General features: G+C 44.3%; 1 protein-coding gene across 1 annotated transcript in view; it reads right to left on the bottom strand.

Annotated features, from left to right (window-relative positions):
- kcnh5b (potassium voltage-gated channel, subfamily H (eag-related), member 5b) overlaps window positions 1-25,767 on the bottom strand; it is a 146,922-nt gene that overhangs the window by 43,044 nt on the left and 78,111 nt on the right. The window contains 3 exon segments of the mRNA XM_030117128.1: window positions 1,619-1,811; window positions 4,950-5,009; window positions 8,154-8,353. Coding sequence (XP_029972988.1) covers window positions 1,619-1,811; window positions 4,950-5,009; window positions 8,154-8,353 — 453 coding nt within the window.

Here is a 25,767-nt window from a genome sequence, read left to right as displayed (position 1 = left end):
CCTTCAACCAGCCGCCTCCACCATCAACACTATCTGCGGCGCTGCTTAATGAAAAGCAGATTCCCAGACATTATCTGTGTCAGCTCCGTCCCCCATGCCTCATTCTTCTTCTCCTCTCATTAATATTACAGCGTGAGGGGAAGAGTGGCGTGCGCCGCAGATAAGCGTCCGGCCGTTTCTGGATGTAACGTCTGAAGTGACTCAGATCTGCTAAACGCGCCGCGTGACGGAGCTGCTGGATTCATCCGACCTGCTGAACTCAGAATAACTGAGAAAATCCCATCACCACAGGTCAGAAGTGCATCAGCAGCCAGAAAACAACACGACCGATTTTTATAAAATGACCAATTAATGACAAAATGTTCCAGCGGATTCTCTCGTCGGGCTGTTGAACTTCACTCAGGCTACATGAAATCCATCAATGCATGTTTTCATGAAATGTTAAAGCACTTTTAGAGGTTTTCAGTCCATTTCTAAGGCTTGACTTTTCCACTCCGTCCTTTTAAATGGTGACAAACAAAAATGCTAGATTTCCACTTCAAACAGCGTTAAATTCACACCAGAGCTGTGAGTCAGTTTTCTACATAAAAGCTCAGGAAAATCCAGAATCATCGTTGAAATAACAGTTTGAAAATCAGCCACATTTAACAAATTACGTTCAGTTTGGAGAAGAAGAAATTTAAATATTCCCCCAAAACAATCTGCCTTAAGCAAGCACACACACACGCACACAAAATGTATGATTCCATTACTTCAGAAAACAGTGCATTGTAAAATCAGAGGTGTACCTGAACGTCACATTTGATCAATTGGAGACTTTAACAAAACCGATGGTTACATTGCAACTGCTGCCGAGTTCATCTTAGAGTCAATGAGGTACCTTAAGTCTACAGATACTCAGAAGGGTACCTGAATGCAACACGAGGTCAGAGGAATATGTGAGTAATCTCAGCTTTAGAATCAGAATCAGAATAGCTAAAGAGTTTTAGATAAATGCAAAACACGGTCAGTAGGGGAAGTAAATCCATCACAATGTCAAAGTCAATGCAGAAAGTGGTCGGAGAGATGACTGGATGCAAAGCAAGGTCAAATTGAGGAGTACCTGAATACAACACAGAGTCAGAGGGATACCACAATGCAATGCACGGTCATAGGCATCAGCAGAGGGAGGCCACAGTGAAAAACATGCTCAGAGAGGAACCTGAACGCAACAAACGGTTCGAGGAATACCTCAACACATAGTGAGAAACATACCTGACCATGCTGTAGCGTCAGATGGGTCGACGAATGTAACATGATATCAGAGAGGTCCCTGAATGCCAACCACGCAATAGGACACCTCAATGCGCAGTAAATGAGTGGTATCTGGATGTAATTCCCAGAGACAAGTGTGCCTGAATACAACATGTAGTCAGAAGTTTATGTGACCACAATGCCATAGTGATTAACAGAGAGGTACCTGAATGCAGCACACGATCAAAGAGGTCTGTGAACACAGTGCTTGGTCAGAAAGGTCCACGAAGGCAACACAGGGTCATTGAAGTACCAGGAATCCCACAGAGTTACACACACACACACACGAACACACACTTCCTCCCGTGAGCGTGACCCAACCTACCTAAGATGGCGATGACCTCGTCGTCCTGGATGACCTCCAGTGACCCCGACACCACGAAGCAGAGGGTGTCCACGCTCTCCCCGGCGTGGAAAATGAGGTCTCCTGGGGCGCAGTGGATGGTCTGGAACTCCACGGCCAGCGAGCGCAGGCAACCGTCGCTCGCTAACCGGAACGCCGGGTGTTCGTTGAACACCTGATGGAGCCAAACACAGAAAGACGTGAGAGATTAGGAACAAACTCAATGATTTCAGAGGTGAGATTGCTTGATTTGCATTAGTTTTTGGCCACAGTTACATAAAAACATCCGAGAGGTGCACGAGTGCAGATTTACATCTCATTTCAATATTTGAGAACCGTAAATTTCTTTTCCGATCAGCTTGAGGTCTGTTTTCAGGTGTGCAGAGTGAAACAGAGCGCTGAGATAATCCATCAGCCTCACAGACGAAGCCTCCTCTTATCGACTTCCTCGTTCTCACTCAGTGTTTTCACATCTGCTCCCTGTCAATCAGCCCGAGCCCTCCTGAAGAAATGTACGTTTCCATCAGGAAATAATCCCTCATGTCGACCCGTACGCTTCACTGTCACTGCGCTCCGTGTTTTCATTTACCGAGCTTCGCTTTAGCTTCGCTTTAGCGTGAGCTTCAGCCTCCAGCTGCAGCTCACACTCACTCCAGTGTTCAGAGTCATTGGGCTGCAGACGCCAACACTGTTCCAATAACTCCTCCACCAACTCCTGCCACCACGACTTCAACCACTCCTGCAGTGAGTATTCCAATCCCACTGAGCAAAAACTGCTTCAAAATATGTCTATAAGGCGTTCTCTCTGCACGTCCACAAGACGTCCTCAGGGAAGCCATAATGAAAGTTGGATCTTGGACGCTGTACAGTTGTCTTGTCAGAACCTTGTATTGATGTCAAAGAAAAAAACGTTTCACTGATGCAAGTATCTGACATCTAGAAGACGTCCTCAAAGGAGCCAGAACAAACTCACTGTGCAAAGACACGTCCCAAAGACGTCCTTTCAACGTCGTCGTCGCACGTCCAGTTTTGGTCCCATGAAGCTTCAGACTGTAACTCCAGACGTCTTTTTCCGACACACCGTCTTACATCTAGTATTTGACGTCCACAGGAACTCAACATAAAGGCTAATTGTAGGCCAGACCAGATGTGGTCATTATTAATGTCTTTTCAACATCAAGTTTAAAGAGCGACTTATTGATAATCTCCACCACAACGGTCAACAGGTTATTTCAGCACCATGGACAGCGCCTTGGATTTATCATTAAAGGTCCCATATTATGCTATTTTTCAGTCACGTCATATAGGTCTCACAAGCCCATAAACATAGTATTGAAGTTTGTTCACCCCAAATTCATCCTTTGGAGTTTCAGCGGTCTAAAAAGTCGCTCTGATGAGCTCCCACTCCCCCTTCCCCCTCCGGGAGAGGACACGGCTTTCGCTAGTAGTGTTACGCGCTAATGTAGACTGTGAAGCTATGGCTCGTCAGGACGCAGTTGTTCAGCCGTACCAGTGCGACCCAGAGTCTGACCCAGAAGGAGGGGATCCTAACGAAGCTCCGACTCTGCGGCTGTAGCAGGACGTTTCGGAATGGTTAGTCAACAATATCGTGTCTTAGATGTGTTTGTAGCTTGTTCCTGTGTACTGTTACAGTTACTACACTGTTGCTAAATTAGTTGACGCTGACGGCAGGGGTGGGAAAACAGTCAGGGGGAGGAGTTAAATCCGCTTATTTCAGGATAAGCGGACCCAACTCAAACTGGACCGTTTGAGCAGGCATTTTCACAGAATGGCAAGACAGGGAGGAAACAGACCGTTCTGAATTTGAACCTCATAATGAAGCTGCTGCAACACATACTACTATAAGAAAGTCTTCACAAAGTGAAAAATGCATAATATGGGACCTTGAAAGAGCGACCTACTGATAATCTCCACCACAACAGTCAGCTGGTTATTTCAGCACCATGGACAGTACCTTGAATTTATCATTATTCTCATTTTAGATGTGGTTTTCATAATAAAAATGGTTGGTTGTATATCAGGTTTGTTTTTTTATTTTTTTGTTTTTTTTGTTAAGGGAGCTCAAAGTCACTTATAATTGCATGATTCATTGACGGCTGCCAATCTGCACCATCGGCCCCTCCAACCACCAACAACTGACTTACACTGCATCCACCCAGGCTTCCTGATGTTCCCTCACGGTCTCCCATAAAGGAACTGACCAGGCCCGAACCCGTTCATTTACTGAGATTTGATGGGATCGGGCATCTTCAAGGCAGAATCTGCAGAGGAACTTCTGTTTTCTAGACTAAACCAAAAAAGTAAATAACCACAACACTCGAGTAGGGAGAACTTTGTTGAAAGTTATTTGTTCTGGCTCACTTGAGGACGTCTTCTAGATGTCAGATAACTGTGCCAATGAAACGTTTTTTCTTTCATCCATTCTAACACCCAGACAAGACATCTGTACAACGTGGACTCCATGATTGATCTTTTTCTGGATTGTGTCCTTTTGGCTTTTTTTTTTTTTTTTTTTTTTTTTCTACATTCAGTCTGATTTTCTGGAACACATCAATGATGTTTGTTCCTGCTTGTGGAGATTCATTGAATCCCTCCACAGACACCTGAAGCAGACACAGAACGACATCTGATTCCAGCAGACTCCTGTCAAACTGGTAGAGCCTTCATTTAAATGCTCCTATTGGAGCCAGATGTGTCTCGTGGTTTAATTTTCACTTGATCTCCAGCTAATCGCAGGAAAGCTGCAGCACAGTCTTGGTGTGACCATCAGGGCTGTGAAATGTGTCAAATTTAATGTTGCTGCAACCCAAAGCACAGGAGAGCCGTGGCATGTTCTGATACATTTCACTTTATCGTTGACTGAAGGTCTTTTTGCCTCCGTCTGAATGTGACGCAGCATTTTGTCCTTTAATAAACTTGTCACATTCCTGCAGAATCACTTGTAAACACAGTTTTGAGTTTTCTAAGAGGAAAAGCTGAATGACGACGCCACGCTAATGCCAGAGTGCGTCAAGAAAGGCGACAGACAGCAGAGGGTTTCCTGATGGAGCCTCCTCAATCTGTCCTCTTGACTGGAGCATGGAAGTCAACTCAAACTGAGTTATGGAGGCAAACGGGAGGAAAACACTGATCAGCTCCATTCAGGGACACTTACATTATCGGTTTTCTAATTTTACCAGAAATTAAGTGTAAATGATTTGTGGAAACTACTTGAAAAAGGGCATTATTATTATTATTAGTGGTAGCAGTAGTAGTAGTTGTAGTTGTAGTACCATAAATTATGAGAACTTACCTTCCTGTTCAGGTGGACACAGATATCAGCCCGCATGTCCTTTGGACAGATGGACAAGACCTGAAGGAGAATCAAGGATGGGAGGAGATTAAAAAGAAGCTCATTAAATAAATACATAAATAAAAACATACATTCATTTTTCTTTTTTCAGCTGCTAAAGAGGGAATCTGAAAATCAGAGGTTCCCCGTTATTTTGCTTTCCAGACCCTCAGATTGTCTCAAAAAAAAAACATCCGCTGGACCGAAACATCACAGTAAAGATGAATCTGAAGGATTCTGGGAGAATTGACCTTTCTGGAAGCTCCTCACAGCTCAGGCAGGTCAGTGTGTTCAGTTTGTAGTACGATACGCTCTGGATCAGCCGGTCACCCGAAGAGAGAACACAGAGGCGCCAGCTCAAGAGCACGGTGGGAAGAGGACGAACGGCGCGACACCGGGACTAGAAAGGTCAAGCGGACCGGTCCAAAGGGGGAGGAGCCTCCGCTCTGATTGGACCAGTCTCCTCAGTCAGAAATACTGAGCCAATCAGATCACAATGAAGGAATTACTGGGAAAACACAAGGCTGGACGTCAGTCATAATCCAGGTTATTGAAGTCACTGGAAAAGTCAGATTACAGTTAATATTCTAGTCTAAAGATCAGTTACTGAACTAGTTACTCCAAATATAAAGTAACTAGTTAAATGCAAAAGTAACCCTTGTGTGTCTCTGTTTCAAAAGTCAGAGGAAGATGCTCTATAATCTGGATGTAAGAGGAAGAAGATGCTGACATTGAGTCTTAGGAAACACGAGTGTTGTCTTCTCCCGTTAAACTGTAGCATATTGGCCCAACCGAGATGATTTTTTTTTCTTTCCTTTCTGGATTTGTAGCTGAATAAACAGCTGACTGTGTTTTTTCTGTATAACAAAGTGACACAAAGCGTCCGCTAATTGGCCGCGGCTCAGTTTATTCTCCGATCAAAGAACGCCAGCCTGCTGCTTCTTCGAGACGAGCGCTGATGCTGAAAACGGGACTGAAGGAGAGGAGATGAGAGGCCGATCAGGACGGTGGCTGTGACAGCATGAACGGCTCACAGATCAACAGAAACGATTCAGAATACGAAGATCAACCGAATCCACTTCAGCTGAAATACAACTCGACTCTGCTTTAAAAGTCAAACTGCTTTTAAAAAGATTCCAGATAGAATAAACCAGTTTAAAGCTGCAGCGTGCAGAGTATTAGTAGACATGATTACACTCAAGTATTGCTTTTTAACTTGAGTTTTTCCTCCTTTCATGTGACGACAAACATCAAGACTTTTTCCTTTTCACATTGTTTAAACCGGCTGTGTCGCCGGCAAACCGAACGGTAACTGGATCAAAGTTTGGGGTAAAAAAGTAAGTGAAAAAAGCAAAATTGTGGATTTTCTCAATGGCAGAAGAGTTATGTTATATAAAACTAATTAAAAGAATAAGCAGATGAAAAAACATTTTTTTCAAACAATTAAATCTACTTTAACGGCAAAAAAAACCTCATCTTTGCTAAAATCGCTAAAAGTATTAAAACTGAAAACAGTTTGAGGCTAAAATAGTGAAAAACACAAAGAGCTAAAATGGGTCAAGAGTTTTAGGCTGTTTTCACATGTATTTGAGTCGAGCCAAAGGCGCCGCACCAGCAAAAAAGACACAATGTTTCAATTTTCAACTAACACGGTCCCTTTTCACATAATGCTTTTCATGAGAAGCCGCTCTAAACAGCAGCCTTGCTCAGGGCTCTCAAGTCTCACGTGACAGTCACGCATTTCGGTCTTTTGTCACGCACTCACGCCACACATTGTATTTCTCACGCTGAAAAAAAAAATACTGGTAAACTTGTCTGGTGCGCCGCTGATATGGAACCGCAAAGAATCAAACACGTGTGCGACCCTGTCACTTACCTGTCAATCAAAAAAGGAAAGGGGAGGGGCTACAATCGCGCAACAACCGGTGGAAAAAAAGCATTATTATCACACGAGTCTGCTCGAGAGTGAGCGGCAGACACTTTCTTCTTTCTGCCATTATGACACGTGATCACTTTTCCGGGGATCGAGCTGACTACGGGAGCCTGTGTGGTTCATAAAGGCGCAGTATCTGGACTTTGGGTCAAGCTAAAGCCGGTGCGCTTTCACACATCTGCCGCTCCGCATCCCAGGTCGACCCAAGCCGCTCCGAGACCCCCCCTTTCAGTCGCTCTCGGGGCGGGCGAGTTAGAGAGACAACTAGAGCGAGTGGCGCTTTCACACCAACACAGTCGCGCCGTGCTCGGTCCAAAAACCCTGTTAGGTCGAGCTAAAGTGGGTAGGTATGAAAACACCCTTAAATGGCTGAAACTTCTGAAATGGAAACAACAGGATGAGCCGTATTTACTTATTCATTCTGTAATCTGTATTTTTCTCACAGTGACAGAAATCTGCACTTTATCACGATGAGCTGCTGAATACTGTGTAAATGTGTTTCTGCTCTTGGACACGTCAGCCTTGTCTTGGGACGAGATCTCAATGCGTTTTCTTTTCCTGGTTAAATAGAGGTTTTAAAAAAAAACAAAAAATCAGCTAAAACTGCCAAATAGGTAAAAATTAACTGTCATGTCAACTTTAAACTAATAAATAGAATGAGATAACATTTTCAGCTCCTCACTCTCATTTTTAAGTTCCATAAATGCAACATACGCCGTGGTTTTAGTTGTCTACTTATAAGTTTTTCTTTTCCTGAGTATTTTGTGTTTCCAGTCAAATCTACCTGTACAAAAGTTGATGAGGTTATGTGAATTGGTCATAGAAGTATCAGAACTTCACATCTTTACATTCTAAAAGTTCCAGAAGGTTCAGATCTCTCACCAGAGAGAATATATTAAATATTCAGAATGTAGGGCTGGTTTTCTTCGGTTTTTATGTCTGGAGCGTCGCTCTCACAGCCTCACCGCTGCATCCTTCCCTCCAGACGTCAGACTCCGGATGGAGGAGCTGACGGAGGAAACTGCAGCCTCCTGCTGAGACATTCCTGCAGCTGTAACATCGTTTTAGAGTCTGAATGGAGCCAGAGCGTCGCTGGCTTTGACTCAGAGGGTCGGGAGTTCAGCGCCCGGCGTGAGTTCAGCTCAATCGGGTCGTGAGTGGAAGTGGAAGTGACTGCGGAGGCGTTGCTCCAACCGCCGCGACCTCTGATCCCCCCCCCCACCACCACCCACCTTCTCAGTGTCGATGCCTTTGGACATGGACCACGTGGACACGATGTAGTCCATCACCCGCTCGCTCAGGCCCTTGGGCACCTGGTAGAGCTTCAGGAAGTCGCGCACGTTGTTGAGCATCTCGTGGTAGCGGTTGGTGTTGGCGTACATCTGCTGGAAGATGGTGGTGACGTTTCCGAAGATGGTGGCGTAGAGCAGGGCTGGGAGGAGAGACAGAAGTCATAAGCTACAAAAACCCAAATTACACAAAACATTTCGTTTTTCTTGATGGAACGCATAATTGTACATCATAGACTGACCACGGATGGACCAGATCCTCTCTGCGAGATGTTCCAATCCAACCAACTGAACCAGCAAGAAAAATAAAAAATATGAACAAAATCAGTTTTTCAAAAAAAATGTCTTCGATATCACCGACGCTGCCATGGAAGCTAGCAAGCTAGCATTAGCCTCAAAGAGCATCTTATCTAATCTCGACTGACCAGCTCAAACGTGATCAGTGATCCGGGTCTGAACACCGAGCAGACGTCAGACCCCGTCCAGACGAGGCGTGGCCGTCACGGACGGGCTGATGTGTTCGGTGCAGGCGAGGAGCTGGCGGATCCTCGTGACCCAGAGCTGCTCCCACCTTCTCAAAGTTGGAGCGGCGCTGCGTCACGGCTCCGGCGCTCAGCCGCCTCTGTATCCTGCTGCTCACTCTGTTTCCATAGAGACCTCACTTGAAAGAGTTGTCCCGATGTTTTAGGCCCCCCCCCTCATCCTTCCCCTCCCCCTCCCAGCCAACACGCATGACAAAAGAACCAGACGAAGAAATGACAAATCCAAAGATTTCTTGAAAGCGGCGGGGCAGGAGGGGAGGGAGGAGGCGGCGAGGAGGCAGAGCGGATGCGAGAGAGGCTGAAAGGAGCAGAGAAAATAGATGGAGATGATGGCTGGATAATGACTTCAAATGACTGTCTTGAGACAAAGACAGCAAAAGTTAGAGCTGCGGCGCATTTACAACTCAGTCTTTTAAAAAGATTCACTGACAATAAACTACAGTTACTTGAGAAAGTTCATGTGACGGTCGCATGAACTTTCACTTAATGAGTCAGAATGAATCACTCATTCAATTAATCTAAAATTATCAATATGAAGATGCTGGATATATAATAAAATCTGAATATTAGTGGGAGTTAACCAAATACTGTTTGTAGTTGAGCATTTTTAATGGACTTAATACAAACTGCTATTTTTCCTCTTTGTTTATAATATTTTCACTGCAGTCTGTGACTCCTGGAGAAAGTGGAATATAAAGGTTCAGGGTTGTTTTTGCTGCTGCTGTGTTTGTTTTCCTCGGTGTTCTGATGATTCTGAAGCTGTGATGATATAAAAACAACGTGTGTTTATGGTGGGGATTTTGAAAGCCCTCCTGAATATTTCAATTGTTCCCAAAGCAGCTTTAGAAGAAAACGTGCGGATGTGAGAGCTGGAGTTTGGGTCTGGAGGAGAGAGAGGCGAGAGAGGACCTCATCATCTTCATCCTCCTCATCCTCACGGATCGTGGAGCCGCTCTCTCTCGCAGCAGTTTCCAAGTTTCATGCTGTCATCTCTCCTCGATATTTAAAGCCTGACGAGTCCCCGGCGGCTGCAGCGACTCTGATCGGTCCTGTTCCTGTTCCTGTCGTCTGCCGGCCGGAGGAGGTCGGAGAGGAAGAGGAGGAGGAGGAGGAGGAAGAGGAGGAGGAGGAGCTGCTGTCAGACTGAAGCTGAGACAGACTCCTCCTCCTCCTCCTCTTCATCCTCCGGTTCTTCATCAGCATCAGAACTGAAGAGTAATTTTCACGACATGAAAACTTTTGTAGCATTTTGGAAACAACGTTTTGAAAAGTGCTCCCGAGGTGGAACTTTTCCAAAACACTCCAACTCCGTCTCCATGGAAACGGAAGAAAATGCAACTCTGCCATCGGTCATGTGCAACACGAAGCTGAGGTAGACAGTTCTGCACATGCTCAGTAGACGAACAATAAGAACAATGTTTCCCTCCAGAGTGTCAGGACTCCCGGTCCAGATCCTGGACCTGGTCCTGGTCCCAGTTCAGATCCTGCTGATCCTGGTAGTTTCACAGTTGACAGTCACCATAACAACAATCCAACTTAGTTTCTGTTTCATATTAATGTCCGTGTTCTCCCATCGTTAATGTTTAGAGTGTGTGTGTGTGTGTGTGTGTGTGTGTGTGTGTGTGTGTGTGTGTGTGTGTGTGTGTGTGTGTGTGTGTGTTGTTCCATTACAAAAGCAAACAGCACCAACTAGAGGACCAACATGATAACTGCATACTTTTCAATACATTACTGTGTAGTTCTGAAACAAAAAAGGAATGGAAACAAAAAAATACCAAAAAAAAGGCTCACACTGATTCTGGTTGTGACGGTGACACTAAAGCAGGGTGAGGCAGCAGTGGAAGGAGGGAAATGAGGACAGACATCACAGTCTGACAGGAAGTAACTGAGGCTACATGCTACGAGGCTAACCAGGTGTTTTTAGAAAAGACTCTTGACTTTGTGCCGACTGTGGAAAACACTTTGAGGCACAAAGTCAACGAGTCATTGATTGATTGATTGATTTGATTCTGTAATTAACTCAATGAAGCATCTAATTGACTTGATTTGACTCTGAGAGTCTAGTCCTTTCATTTCTGGTCAGTTTCTGTGAATCCTCACAACAACTTTCCATAACGACGCTTCAGAACGTTCTGGAGTTTGAGGAACTTTTCTCAATGTCTGAAATCTAATTTACCGTTTTGGTAAAGAAACAGTCAATCCCCACAAAAAAGAAAAAAAATATTCAGTCAGATACACTGAAAGTGGATTACAAAGACAAATATTAAATGTTTAAGCAGTAAACCCCCAAAAAAGACATAAAGTCTGTTTTAAAGATTTAAAGGTGCAAATAAGAAATTCTGACTGAAAACAGTGTAAACATGAGGCTGTCAGAGCCTGTTGTTATAACGTGTTAGTATCTGGAGCTCTTTGTCGTTTTCGTCTCCTCACGTGTCGGAATGACAAACCGAGTTTGAAGTGGAGAGAACGAAGCCGACGTTTCTCCTCGTCAGGAGCGCGTCAGACGCCGATCCACATCGATTCTCCTCTCGTTATTCAGGAGCAGACGAGCGGCCGGATGACGAAACTCCACAAAACTCAAACAAACAAACCGGCGAGTCGAAGGAGCTCAGGTCTCTGAACCAGGCCGGTGTCAGGAACCCAGAGATCAGAGACAAGGGGGGTGTGTGTGTGTGTTTATATTTTCAGCTGATTGACGAGTTCAGGAAGATGAGGAGAGTCACACACACTAACAATACTGTACATAGATGCCCATCCAAACACACAAACACCCACATGTAACACGCACGAAATGTTCTCACACACACGTTTGTACAGCTATATGTTGTGAGGACACTCATTGACATAATGCATTTCCTAGCCCCTTACCCTAACCATCAAAAATAAATGCCTAACCCTAACCCATACCCTAAACCTAACCTAAACCTAATTGTAACCCTAAACCAAAAATCAAGTCTTAACCCTCAAAAAAGCCAAAAAAGGTGTGTCGAATAGTGAGGACCGGCAAAAATGTCCTCACTTTCCAAAAATTGTCCTCACTCATAAGGTTATAAACCCATGGTCCTCACAAAATATAGCTGTACAAGTACACGCACTCACGCAAGCACACACACACACACACACACACACACACACACACACACACACACACACACACACACACACACACAGTAAAACTCCTGAATCTAAATTCTCTCCAGACTCCCTGAAGCCTATGGATGTTGCGTTTCTCTTTTCAGTGCATGAACTCTGACCTCCATCTGACCCTCCAGCCGAGGTGAAGAGAGCTTTCCAGTGTGTGTGTGTGAACTGAAACACGTGACTCTGAGTGTTTAAATTCAGCAGGACGACTGGTGGTTTGGTTTTAGTGGCAGTGGAGGATAAAAAACCTGATCAACAGAACAGCAGGGGTTGGAAACACCGGGCCGGACCGGACCGGACCGGACCATTGGCTGTGAGCCGAGCGAGCGTCCAGCCTGCATCACAACACCGCAGCCAGTCAGAGTCCACACCCCCTGAAAGAAACCCCAGACTGCATAAATGTGTTTTGACATGCAGTAATTGTGCATCCAGATTCCAGCGCTCTGCGGCTCAGTAAAACATTTGGCCCCATCGTCTCCAAATAAATATTGACTGAAAGCGCTGCGGCGCTGCCCCCTCGTCAACCCCGCAGCAGTCGCTGCTGGAAACACACCCGCTGCACGAGGCTGCGCTTCCCTGGGCGCTCGCCGTTTACTCCTCATTAGGGCAGACTAATAGAGAGTTTATTGGCATGCAGACAAAGGTAATAGGCTTCGATCAGACGGGTCAGGCAGCAGGTGGGGCGCTGCTGTGAGACAAATGTCTGTCTGACAGAAAGTGATCGTACAATCAGCAGAATCACCGGAGTAAAAAGGAAAAAAAAACATCTAAATGGAACGTTTAAACTGGACGGTAGTGTCAGAGGTTCACATCTGCAGCGTTCAGGTAGAGAGAGTACGCTCGATGGAACCATAATGAAACCTACAATCTGGATGTTGCTCTATAATTTAAATCTTAGTGCACAGAAACTGAAAACAAAAATGATTAAAATGTTTTTGCTCACTGAGAAACTCTTGACCTGTGACATTCTCAGTGATTTTTTTGGGGGAGTTTTCAGACACGAACAAGATGTTCGCCAACAGAATTTCCAGGAAAAAGAACAAACTGAGTCCTGCAGCTGAGCCAAATGACAGGACACAAATCAGGAATAACAAGGAGAGAAGTGTGGGGGGGGGGGGAGTCGCTGTGAGAGCAAACCCCTCCGAGTGAGGATCCATCTGAAACCCAAACAAGCACCCAGGAGCTCCTGTTCTCACACACTTGTTTTTCTTCTCATGTTGTGCTGCAGTTTCACTGACGGGACCAAATTAAAACTCCGGCCCGGAGGTTTCACCGCCGAAGGTAACGAGGCCCCGGGGGGCGGGCGGGGGGCGGGGGGGCTCTCTGTGGACCGGGGCAGCAGTAATGAAGCCATGGAGGACCTCTGGCATCCGACCAGTAAACAACGGGATGGTTTTTATGAGGGAGGACCGGCGAGGCGCGGCGGCGGCCTAAAAGCTCCCCGCCGCGCAGACACGGTCAATACGCAGGTCACGGTGTCACGTTCGGACACGGATGAGCGAGGGATGGCGTGCAGCCAAGGTCTAAAAGGTTGTTTAACCCAATTTATTAAAAACTAATATTGTAGTGCTCCATTTTCCCCCTCCAGTTTGTTTTAGTGGCACAAATCCACACAGGTCATTTAACTGTTTGCTCAGTTTCCGAAGCCTCAGCATCCAAACACTGCAGGCCAGAAAAGAGCAGGGAGGAAATGAAGACAAGGGAAGACCAAGAAGATGACAAAATGGACCAAAAAGAAGGAAAATATGATCAAAAGACTTTGAAAAAAAGACAAAGAAAGAACCAGACCGAGAATGATAACACCATGACGGACGCAAATATGATGAAGAAGAAAAAGAAACAATCATTCAGAGATGTGAAAAAACCAAGAAAAACAAAAACAAAGACTAAAAATCAAGAAGAAGAACATAACACAGGAGTAGACAATCGCAAAAGACAAGAAAACTGTTCTTCTTCCTTGAAAGAAAAAGAAGATTTCAAGGAACCCAAAGAAGGCGAAATAGACAAAAAGAACAAGAGAAAGAAGATGAAAGCACAGCCGTGAAGATGAAAGAAGGGAAAAGAATGAAGATGAAGGTGTGAAGAGAAAATAATTAAAAAGAAAAAAAGCAAAAAAGAATTTGAGGATGAAGATGGGAAGTAAATCCAAGAAAAGACCAAAAAGAAAATCAAGGAGACAAAGAAGAAAAAAAGATCAGAGCATCTCAAGACCTGAAGATCCCAAGACGAGGACTTCACAGGGCCATGACCCAGTCCAGACCAAGAGCAGAGGGTCCAAAGACCAAGACTTTAAGGGGCCGAGATCAGATCACATTTCCCAAGATAAAACCAAGACTTCAGGGTACAGACGGAGAGTGAAGGGCTGAGACCGAGTCAAGACTAAGACCAGAGGATCCCGAGACCTGAAGATCGCAAGACCAAGATTTCACTGGTCACGGAATGCAGTGAAATCTTGTCAAGACCACTACCAGACGATCCCAAGATCAAGACTTTACAGGGCCATGAACCAGTCAAGACCAAGAACAGAGAATCCCAAAACCAAGACTTTTAGGGGCTGAGACCAAGACCACACCGAGACCTTTAAAATGTGGTCTTTGGACTGGTCTGGAGATCGCAGTGAAAGACTGTAAACCGAAAAATATTCACAAAAAGACTGGAGAAGAAAAACCATCAATTTAAACAGAACAGAGTGAAGTTCTTCTCTCTAATCAGCTAAAACCCTTCTGAAGGATGTCCTCTCACTTTTCACTCACTTCACTGAATGAAAACACACTGTTTCTGAGTAAAAAGAAGAAAAAAAACTAAAACAAAAGTAATTAAGAGATAATTATATTGCGTGTTATGTTTTAATGGTAATAATCACATGGTCCATTGATGCCATTGATGCCACAGTCTGAGTGAGTTATCTGGAAATATGCAATTAAAAAACACCATCAGTCGATAATATCCTGCAAAGTCGTGCAGTGTGCTTTCCTTAATATGCAGGGGAAAACTAAAGTGATAAAAATGATTCATCTTCCAGCTGTGACTGTTAATCAATAAGAGTGACGAGATCAGAGCCGCGCGGCTGTATGATCTAAACGCTTAATGAAAGTATCCACACCGATCACTATCGATTCCTCCTCTGGCTCCGCTGAAGCTTCTCCCCTTTGAAAAGAGCACAAACTTTAATTCCTCTTCAGAAATGCTTACACAGGCCGCAAAGTTCCAAACTGCCGAGAAGCAGCAGAAACATCGCTGAGAGACGCTCCACCGCAGTAACATTAGAGCAAACGAAACCTGGCTCAACAGCTGCGACTCGTTTCACCGACGTCACCAGGAACAAGTCTGCTGAAAAACCTGTCCCGACACCGTGAGTCTGGTTCCAGGAACCGGATCCTGTCCGAGTGAGTCCCGCTACAGCTGGTCTCTGTTCACGGTGTAAACAACCTTCTACCTACACAATCGTACTCGGTGTGAAACGCGGAGAGAACCTGGACAGATGGAGAGTCTTTGATCACTGGATCAGTTCTCTCCAGACCCGCGGTCTGCGATCCTCCTGGGAGGGCGGCAGAGATCAAATACTGGGTCCCAGAGGGGTTTCCCTGCTCCGGGGTTCTCAATGTTACATCCTGACATTCCAAAGAGAACCAGATCAAAGGTAAAAGGTAAAAGTCTTTATCTCTTTGGAGGTTGCTGAGAGTGGGCGTGTCCCCCACAGTTTGGACGGATGGACGGACAGACAGATGGATGGATGAATGGAGTCCCTTCGCCCTGTTTCAGCAGGATAAACTTCATCCACCGTTCTCTCTCATTTCAGATGGTGACGTAACTCAACTGATTTCATCTTGACGGGCTGCACATTTAAAAATGTGAGAGATCTGGCATTTAAAAAAAATACTTAAAAGGGTCAAAAAAGCAATTTTCAGTGTTTTATTTTCAAAGTGTAAAATTTTCATTGACTTTTATTTTGAAAACTGTCTTACTTTCAACAGCTTTTCTTTCCTGCACTCAATTCCATCAGTTTTTTTTTTAATGCATTTTCCATGCATAAGACGTGTTTTTTTTTCTTATTCTTTTTAACTCTGTCCTGCTGTTTCGTGGAACAATTCAGTTTGAAAATGGTCCGGAACCACTGTTTCAAAGAACCATTAAAAGAGCGGCTACCGTCAGAGCTCACTGATCCTCTGGTTCTTAAAGACTTTGCCCCGGGGCTCCCCAACACCCCGACTCCTCAGTCTTCAGCAGAGCTGCTGCAGTCATTGGGGTGAAAGACATTTCCTCACTTGGCTCCCCACAACTTTCACTTATTAACTTTCAGATATTTTCGCTCTTGTAAATAGAATATTGACTTTGTCACATTGAAATCTAAGATTTCTGTACTGGAATGCTTTTAAAATTGTCAGAATTCCCTCCACCAATACATATGATGTAGTTTTGACTGAAAGTTGAAGTTCAACAGTCTCTAGTGAACACAAGCAAACCAACCTATAAATGACCACATTTCCAGCAGATTGTTCTGGTGTAAACGGGGTCTACAGCACACTAAATATTCACTTAAACACTCATTTGCAAGTGAAATCATTAATGGTTAGTTAACAACTTGAAATGAAAGCAGGGTGTAAGTGCACGAGCCTGCAGACAGAGCGGTGCTCAGGACCTGCTGCTTTCTGCAAACAGTTGCGGCTACAGTAAAGAGTCTCTCTTTGATTAGTCCTTGAGGGTTGATCAGCCGGTGCTCAGCGCTGGCATCAGGTGACGCCTGCTGCAGACATTGATTGACCTTCCAGCTCTTGGTTTTGTCTGACTTTGGCTCAGACGGTCCGGGTTCTGCAGCGCCGGGAGGACCCGAGGTCACGCTGACAGCAGTTAGCAGACAGCCGACGTCTGGGGATCCGACACGGGAGTCCATTATTCCCGCCGCCAGCTCGGTAAAGTGGCTTTTTAAACCAGCAGGTGAGACAGGTACAGAGCGACTGCGAGAATCGAGGTAATCGCCGTTTGGAAGCAGATTTCCCGACGTCAGCTATTATACTTGAGGAGGACCGATCCATCACGACTGGCACCTGCTTGATTCAATTATCCTCGCGCTACCCGCCAGACTGCGGGCTTCACACTTCTGGCTCCGGCAGAAATTAAAAAATTATAATAAAAATAGAAGTGATTGCCTCTTTTAGAAGCTTTTCACTGTGGGAGCGATCGGCAGATTGGCTCCGTAAATGAAAGAGCGGCAGCGAGATTCACCACGAGGACGATTACAACTGCTGATAATTATGGAAATGGGGCGTAAATCATGGCGAGGAGCGAGACCCCGGGCGGTTTGCACGCCACACATTCAGCAGATGAAACTGATATTCATTATTTATGCCCAGGCTTTGTGCAATGTGCTGAAATTCATCGATGCTAATGTCTTGAGAGTTTTTATTTTCTCAAACACACATTTTCAGACGTCATTCGTCTCACACACACACACACAATGTACATCAGCAGGAGGTGTGACGGACCAGTTCGCACACAGCTCAGGTCAAGCTTCACATCTTTAAATGACTGTTTGGCCCAGACGTGTTCATCTGATGGAAGATTCTATACAAACTCCGAGTCAGTCCAACAACTTCTAGACAAACTAAACGAAGATAATCTGAAGATTTTATGAAGTTTATTTTTCAGCAAAAGTATTACGTCCTACTTTTTCTACTATTAGTCAAATTTTTCACAAATGGCTGCGATCTGCTTCCATAATGTTGACTTTTGATTGATCAAGCCATCCGAGCACTTCCACAGACGATGACAGAGTCTTGGGGAATGAAGTGACTTTGAACATTCATGGTTGTTGGTTTGAGTATTTGTCAAACTGCTTTGACACAAACGCCAAGAAAGCAGGTTGAAACTCCACAGTCTACCTGAGGAAGTCCATTCCGTCAGTGGACCCTCTACTGATGGAGACTTTCTGCTGTCCGGATGGGAAGTTGAAGATAAAGACAGGATAGAAAGTAAAAAAACAACAAGAAGTCTCAAGAAGACAAAGATGTCAACAGTTTTTTCTCCTCCTTCATTCAGAAACTGAGAAATTGCTTCCGAAGACAGCGTGTTTCAAGACGGTCTGTGGCGTCTGTGGAAGAGGATCCGTGTTAAAACATGTCAGAGATATGAACAGAAATGTGAGGAGAACAAAGATGGCCGGTTCCCCGTTCTCTGCACATCCTGCATGAAACGACTGAACAATTATTTCCCTTCCTGTGAGACGATGAGACGCAGCGGCAGTCAGGTGACCTTGACTTTTAATTGAGCCGGCTGGGAGTTGAAAGAAAAACGAAAACTGGGCACCGATGAAGAGTCGACAGAGTTTCAATCAAGAGTGACGCCGACGAGTTGAAAAGCTGTGAAAGTCTGGGGTTGAAAGCGTCTCCTGAAGCCTTGTTTTCAGCCGTCTGAGCTGCTGCCCACACGGGAAGTTTCTCTGCGGACCCAAAAGGTCAGAGCAACACCGAGCAACTTACTTAGTTAATGAGATCATCTTACAGGTTGAACAACTTCCTCACAGCCGACGCCAGCTTGATCTGCCAGACAAATGTTAATTGCAGCTTTTTGTGTTGCCTGATCAGCACTAATAGAGGCGGAGAGCAGACGGACAAAGGGAACACGCTGCGACCGTCAACCACCACGAGCTGGAAACCCATTAAAATAAACACAGATAATGCATTTATTATTATGAATCACTACATCGACAGATTACAGACCAGCTGTAGAGAAAAGGAAGAACACAATCAGAGATGAGAGGAGATGAGCTGACGGTTCTAAAGAGATCTTTAAAGGTGATTTATTACCTGCTGCTGATAGAAAAAGTAGTTATTAAACTCAACTGCAACAGTCAGTTTCAGGGTTTCATGGAAATATATTCAGAGCATGATTTCTAGATAACCTGGAGGATCAAATAGGCCCCGTTTACACGACAGCAGCACTCAGTAACTCAAAAATGCAGCTTGTTTAAAACTGAAAACCGGCTGATTCGTCCAGTTTGCTCGTGAAATCACTCATGGCGATTTTTTTTTTTTTATATCTGGTTTGGTTCCAAATCATTATGTTTTAAAGGCAAAATAAGAAATGGAAATGTAAAAATGGAACTGTAAAAAATATTTAAAGCATTTTCATTTGTTACCAGGTATAGAAGGAACATTCCCTTTAAACAACCTGTCGTAGTTTTACCTTTTTTCTGCCTCTGTGTTGTTTTATTTTGACTGCAGTTCTGAATTGAAACACTAGGTGTCAATGTTACTTATTTTGCCTTCAACAAAGGTGATTAGTTAAAGCGATACTTCAACATTTTGGCAAATTGGCCCATTTAGCGCAATTATTTAGTCATTTCGAACAGCATACTTACTGTTTTTGTGAGGGCGAGCTGTTGTTTATCCAGAGGTGAGTCGGGGAAGGTTTTCGGGACGGACACAATGGAAGTGGATGGTATTTTGGTTCCCCCTCGTCAAACTCATCAAATACACAATCCAACAACCCCAAAACACTTTGGTGGGCAAATTATAATCCGCACATTCACTACGCTGTGGAACACCAACAAATAATATTGTAGTGTTACGACACTGAAGCAAATACTGGGAACTACTTTTTCTTTTGAAATCACTACGCCCAGACAAGTAGTTCCGTCTTAGCAATCTTCGCATAAACAACTCAATCTCGTAATTCTGCATTAATACTTCACAGCGTAGTGAATGTGCGGATTATAATTTGCCCACCAAAGTGTTTTGATGACCCTTAATTTAGTGATGCATTATGAAAAATGAATTGAGTTTGTTTGCTTTAGAAACTGCTTAAACAAACGGTCTGCTGGAAATGAGATCAATAAGCTATATATAGACAAAGCAGTGTTAAAGTTGTACACACAAAACCGTTTGTGCCACTGTCTTTTTTCAAACCATTCCATCGGGCCGACATGTTTGTGTTTTTTGTATTTCATTGGCAAGTCACTAGCATCCCAGTAGGTGTGTCCGATGTTTCTTGGAGACTCAAACCACTCTGTTAGTAAACCTAACAACCTAAATAATACTTCCATTTGGTGAAATATGGGCTCTTTGAGTCCACTGTGGAGCGATGGGCTGGAGCTCTGAGTTCCACAAGCACTAAATGAAACATAACACCACGGAGCTCGACATCTTGGTGGAAGAAGTTAAACCTGACAGGGTTTAAAACTGATAACTGACGTTATGTTTTGGTGTTCCATTTCCACGACAACGGTGCTCAGGGCTACTGGAAACAATACTTTTTTTTTTAAAAACAATTGACAATCCAACTCGGTGGTCTGTGCGCCCACTAGTGGCCAAACATGAGAACTCCATGGTGTCCGGCTGTGGACGAACTTCAATTTCAAAACGCCGTGTTAACGAGGTCTGCAAGACAGGATATAGAAACTCTGGCAGCTGTGATTCAGTTGGTAGAGCGACCTAATCTCAGCCTGTATGTATCTTCAAGTGTCCCTGATCCAAACCTGATGGTGTGTGAGCGCCTGGCATGGCAGCAGCCACCACGGGTGTGTGAGTCAATGTGACAGGTCTTATAGAGTGTGTTGAGACTGCTGCAAGTCGCAAAAGAAAATGTAGTCATATGAAGCTCAGATCGATCCAAAAACAGGAAATCTGACTTCAGCCTGAGGAGTTTCATGATGAAACGTTCCAAAAAGAAAAACTCTCTTACCTTCGATTGAGATTTCCCCTCTAAAAAGCGTCAGTGTCTGCCTGAGGATGCCACTTTCTGACGCGTGGAATGACAAAGACACCGAGTTTCACCTCACTCCTCCTCACAGCTATAGTTTCCGCTTCCGTTTGTCATCCTAACTTTCCAGTAACTTTTAAAATCGGCCTGGTTTTGATGCATCCAAATGTTTCATAACCCCAGGAAGCAGGGATCACTGCCGTGAAGCGCCACATGCTCCTTTCACTGCAGTAATAGCGAAATGGGACTCCCAATCTACCCACACAGCATGAGCCTCTGCTCGCACTGCGGTTGCCATGTCAACAAGTTAAGTGAGGCAGGTCGGGCTGAAGGAGGGCTGAGGTTTCCACTTTCTGCCTGCTCCTCAACGTCTGGATAATGAACTTTCCTGACACGTCTCAGTCTGTGTTGGGAGGCTGCTGAGCCTCAACCGTCCCGCCGTCTGAAAGCTGCCATCTCTCCACGATCGCTGGCATCGCCGCGATTGAAACGTAAGAGAGTACGGTGAGAGCTGGTCTGCTGGTGTCTCAGAGAGCTGCGAGAGCCGGCTGGGCTCATTACTGGACATGCCGGCCAATGTCTTGCAGGTTGATAGGATTTTTAAAACAAGCAAAAATCAATTTTCACATGTTTGAGTTCAAAAATGAGAAACATCACAATGAAATGAAGGTTATGAAAGAGGAGCTTCTTCTGACGAGAGACATCAAGCTCCTGTCTTTCAGCGCTACGCAAAACTACGTCCGTGTGTTGCAGTTAAAGCTGGGCTTACACCAAAGATTTTCACAGTTTCAGACTAAAAACTGAAAATCTTTTGTAAATCTAGGATTTTAACTGGAGTCGCAGCACACTCCCGTCCTCTCGTTCGTTTGGTCCAAGCTTGTAAACTGCGCTGTTTCATGGCAGCCTTTTCCTAGTGTTGGGTTTGTGATAACATCAAACCTGTTTGATATTATCACAAGTCTTTGTAAATCTCAGTCCCAGACTGGGCTGTGACTGACGACTGTGAACATGTGTCTTTAGATGAGAGCTGATAGTTTTCCAGGAGTCTTTTCCAAATCTTCTTAAAGTCGTCTGATGTATGGGTGGCATGAGACCAAATAAGCTGAGACTGAATCAAGACCAGACAATCCCAAGATTGTAAGGAGCTGAGACCAAGTCAAGACCCAGACCAGAGAATCCCAAGACTGAGACAAGACCAAGACCTTGAAAAAGTGGTCTTGAGATGACTCTCAAGTACAACACGATTCTCTACATTGACAGAACTCTGATGATACGTCAGACATCACAGTCCTGAGGGTCTAGTCGGGTTTATGCTTCAATATCACACTTGGCTAGTTTTGTATCAGATGTTCCTCCTAGGATTTGAAACCAGTTCCTCCAAAACCCCGGGTTGAGCAAACTCAAGCTTTGTGTACAAAATAGTTTTCAGTCTATTCACATGAATCTTTTTCATAGAGCAACGAGCCAGTAGTCTAGAGAAACGTTTGGGTGCTGTTAAGACAGTCAGAGGTTAAAAGCGAGTCATTTTTCTCCCACCTGAACCGCAGACCTCTCTCAGGCAGCTCGTCTGTGTGCAGCAGCTTTTCCCCACCTCTGAGTCTGGACTGCAAATAAACTGACTGATGTAAAGATCGAATGTTGTTGGGCTTTAATCAGTCACTGCACAAAAATAAATTACAGCATTTGTCTTGCACAGCCTCAGTTGACGGCAGGAAGTTATTTCCCTGTTCTAATCACATTAAGGTTGTTCAACTAGCGATGCGTGTGACTGGTTGGTTAATTTCCAGCCACTTCGCAAGTCAGCACCATATCAGAGGACCAGTGTTTCATTCTTGTACAAGGCTCTGCAAATATCAGTCAAACGGCCGTCAGTGGCCGGAGTCACCGAGCCGTCGGACATCAGCCCAACTCTGAGTCACAAAACCTGAAAAGTTTTTAGGAAATTTCATTGAGAAACAGAAAACTAGGCAGCAGAGAGGCTGTGTCCTGACAAAAGTAGCTATAATGGAGCATTGTTTAGTCGAGGCCAACCAAATATTCCTGTATTCACCGTATTAGCTGCTAGCTAGCCTCACTGTGGTAAATTTGACATTGTTTGCCAAAAGACTGCTTAATTCCTCCTCGAAGGTAACAAGATCTGCTTCTTCTTAACCAAGTGAAGGAATCAAGGCTTCAGGAAAATAAGGAAGATAATTAACAATGCAGCAATGCTAAATGCTATATGTTAACCTCCAGAGTACTGAACGGAGTGTTCGGTATTTCAGCACCATCTATCATGCACCTGGCTGTCTGTGTCTGTCTCTGATTGTGGCTGTCTCTGAATGTGCTTGCGTTTGTGTGTGTGTGTGTGTGTGTACATAATCATCAGTGGCGCAGTTTTTGTTTTTTTTGTTTTTATGATTGATTTTACTGTTCAGCACTTTGCGTTGTTTTATTTATATGAAAAGTGCTCTACAAATAAAGTTTGATTGATTGATTGAGTGATCATTGAAAATGGCTGTTATTCATGTTTGCTAGTCTCCCAGCAATTAGCTATAGCCAGGGTGTTAGCATAAAACCAGCACAAATACCAGATTAATTTATTAGCAGCTAAAGAAGCAGATGCATTCGATGTAAAAAGTGAATTGTTATAGTACCACAATTGAACTAAAACATGTCATTGCAATATCAGTACTAGTAACAATGAAAATAACCACACAGTTCATCACTATCAAGTCCATCCATCTATCTATCCATCCATTATCTGGGACCAGGTCGTGGGGGCAGCAGTCTCAGCAGGGATGTCCAGACTTCAGAGAAGTCTGGACATGACTTGATAATGTCCAATATCCTCGGACATTATCAAGTCACAATTTACAAACTCTAATAAAAGCTGGCTTAAACAGACATAAATAAGTACCGACACCGAGTCTCCTCACTCTTAATGGGTTGTGCGTAAAAAATATGAAGACCAAAAAAGCTTAAATCCTGCAGGACTCTGGACGCTTCACAAACAACAACATGAAGGGAAAGACCTGCATAAAGGACTCGAGTTTCAGAGAAGTCCTCAGATTAGGACGAGAACTTCCTGCTGTTGATTTATTCTTCTTGGACCAGAACACAGCAGACCGTTCAGCAGCAGTCGAGACAGTAAAGCTAATGAAGTGCTGTTTCCCTTCAAGGGAGGAACTTCTGTCTTCATCCTGTTCTGAATCCTTCTGACCCTCATCAGCTTCGATCACACCTCAAAATCTCACACAAGCTCACGAACCTCAAAACTGTCACAGTCCTTAAAATCCACAACAATGAACTGATTGACTACGATCCTGCATGAAGGATGTTCAATTCCACATTTATGCGAATGTGTTGCAACTTGCATGAGATTCATGAAAAATGACAAGATGAGTGACTTCAGACAAAAACAGGACGACTGGAAATCAGTCATTGCATGGTTTATAGCAGCAGTGTCCAACTTAAAACCAGTCCTCAAGAGGTTTCAATCAGCTAGCCTCATAAACCAGCCCCGCCCACTCCAAATCCACATTTGGATTTTGGAGCTGGGGCGGGTCTGGGAAAAAGGCAATAGAAAGAGAATGTGATTCGGCTGTGAAACGGCCGAGCCAATCAGCGTTGCCGCTTTTTGTTTTCAATTTTTTTTCGCCAATTCCGGCGGCTAAACCGGAAGTGACACCATCGCTGCGCATAGCGGAGATTACGGAGCTAAACTTTAACCATCGTCTGAAAGCTGCAATAAGTAAAGTTAGAGCCAAAATGCCAAGTATTGCAACAATCAAGCAAGAGCAAGAGCCTGCGCCTGGTGAGTTTCTAACAGGAAAAGACGTTTTCGCGTGTCGAGAAGCTAGAGCTAAAGAGCTAAAGCTAACGCATTTTGAGGACGTATTTTGTTTTGAAGCGCTGATTAACTGAAGTGCGCTGTCCGTCAAAGGAGTTACTGACGCCCGCTGCACGAAGTTTGTATTGGGTTGTCCCCAGACCCACCCCTGCTCCAAAGTCCAAATGTGGATGTGGAGTGGGCGGGGCTGGTTTACGAGGCTACCAATCTGCCCAACCAGCAAGCAAGATGGAAGAATTAAGAAAAAAAAAAACAAAAAAAAAAAAAAAACATCTTTTTCCATCAAATTTTTCAACATTACAGTGAGTTACAGTTGACTGTTGCCTGCAGTAACGTCACCATGAATGTATCTTGTTTTGAATTTTTTTTATATTCATTTTGGTTTCAGAATGTAAATTACTGCTGAACGACTTCATTGTAATGTGGCATTAGGTCTGTTGGCTATATACTTTAAATTATCACTACTGCCATAATGAAGTAAAGGGGACAGCTATATTAACTGCATATCAGGCCATTGTGACACTTGTTCCTGAGAACAACTGCAGCAGGTTTATAAGATGTTCTGCTAAAGTGTAAACATACCCACATGTTCCGGAGATATCAGCACTCACACACTAGTGTTCCAAACATCCTCAATAAGGATGTCAGCTCTTGGTTGGCAGCTGACATCAACACCAAATTGTCCAATTGCGAACAAAGTCCAGCCTATCTGTCGGGGCAGGCCCAGCCCAGAAGAACATGGAATAAAAGCTCTGTCTCATCAACGATCAGGATCCTTTCGGGGCGAAATACTGCGTATCTTTCCCTGTAAAGGTCCAGCGCTGAGCATTACATCTGGCTATACTTAAATAAATGGTAATAATCTGAAGTCAGTCGTTCTGGCATTTTTCATACCAAGCATAGAATAAAAGAACCGGGTGGAGTCGGCTGGACAGAAGTCCAAGGCTCCAACAGGTCAAATTGAAGCTTAACAGAAATGAGTGAGCATTTAGGAGTATTTAGGAGTATTTACGGTGGTTGAGTGGTTAGCGTTCTTGCCTCACAACAAGAAGGGTTGGGTTCGATCCCCAGACCGGGCGGGCCTTTCTGTGTGGAGTTTGCATGTTCCTCCCCGTGTCTGGATGGGTTTCCTCTGGGATCATCGGTTTAACATATCAACTGATAACATGCATGATCAATCCTCCAGTCAGTTGATCGAATTAATTTGATTGGGTTAAATGCAGGGGAAGAATTTCGTTGTACGATCACTGTATAATGACAAATAAAGTACCTTACCTTTAAAATCTCATGTTACGTTACCAATGAGGTGAAATGGGGAAGGATTAAATCAGTTTTCTTCTTCACA

Source organism: Salarias fasciatus, chromosome 19 (genome assembly GCF_902148845.1).
Source record: "Salarias fasciatus chromosome 19, fSalaFa1.1, whole genome shotgun sequence".
NCBI classification, from domain to species: domain Eukaryota; kingdom Metazoa; phylum Chordata; class Actinopteri; order Blenniiformes; family Blenniidae; genus Salarias; species Salarias fasciatus.
This window is presented reverse-complemented; position numbering and strand designations above follow the sequence as displayed.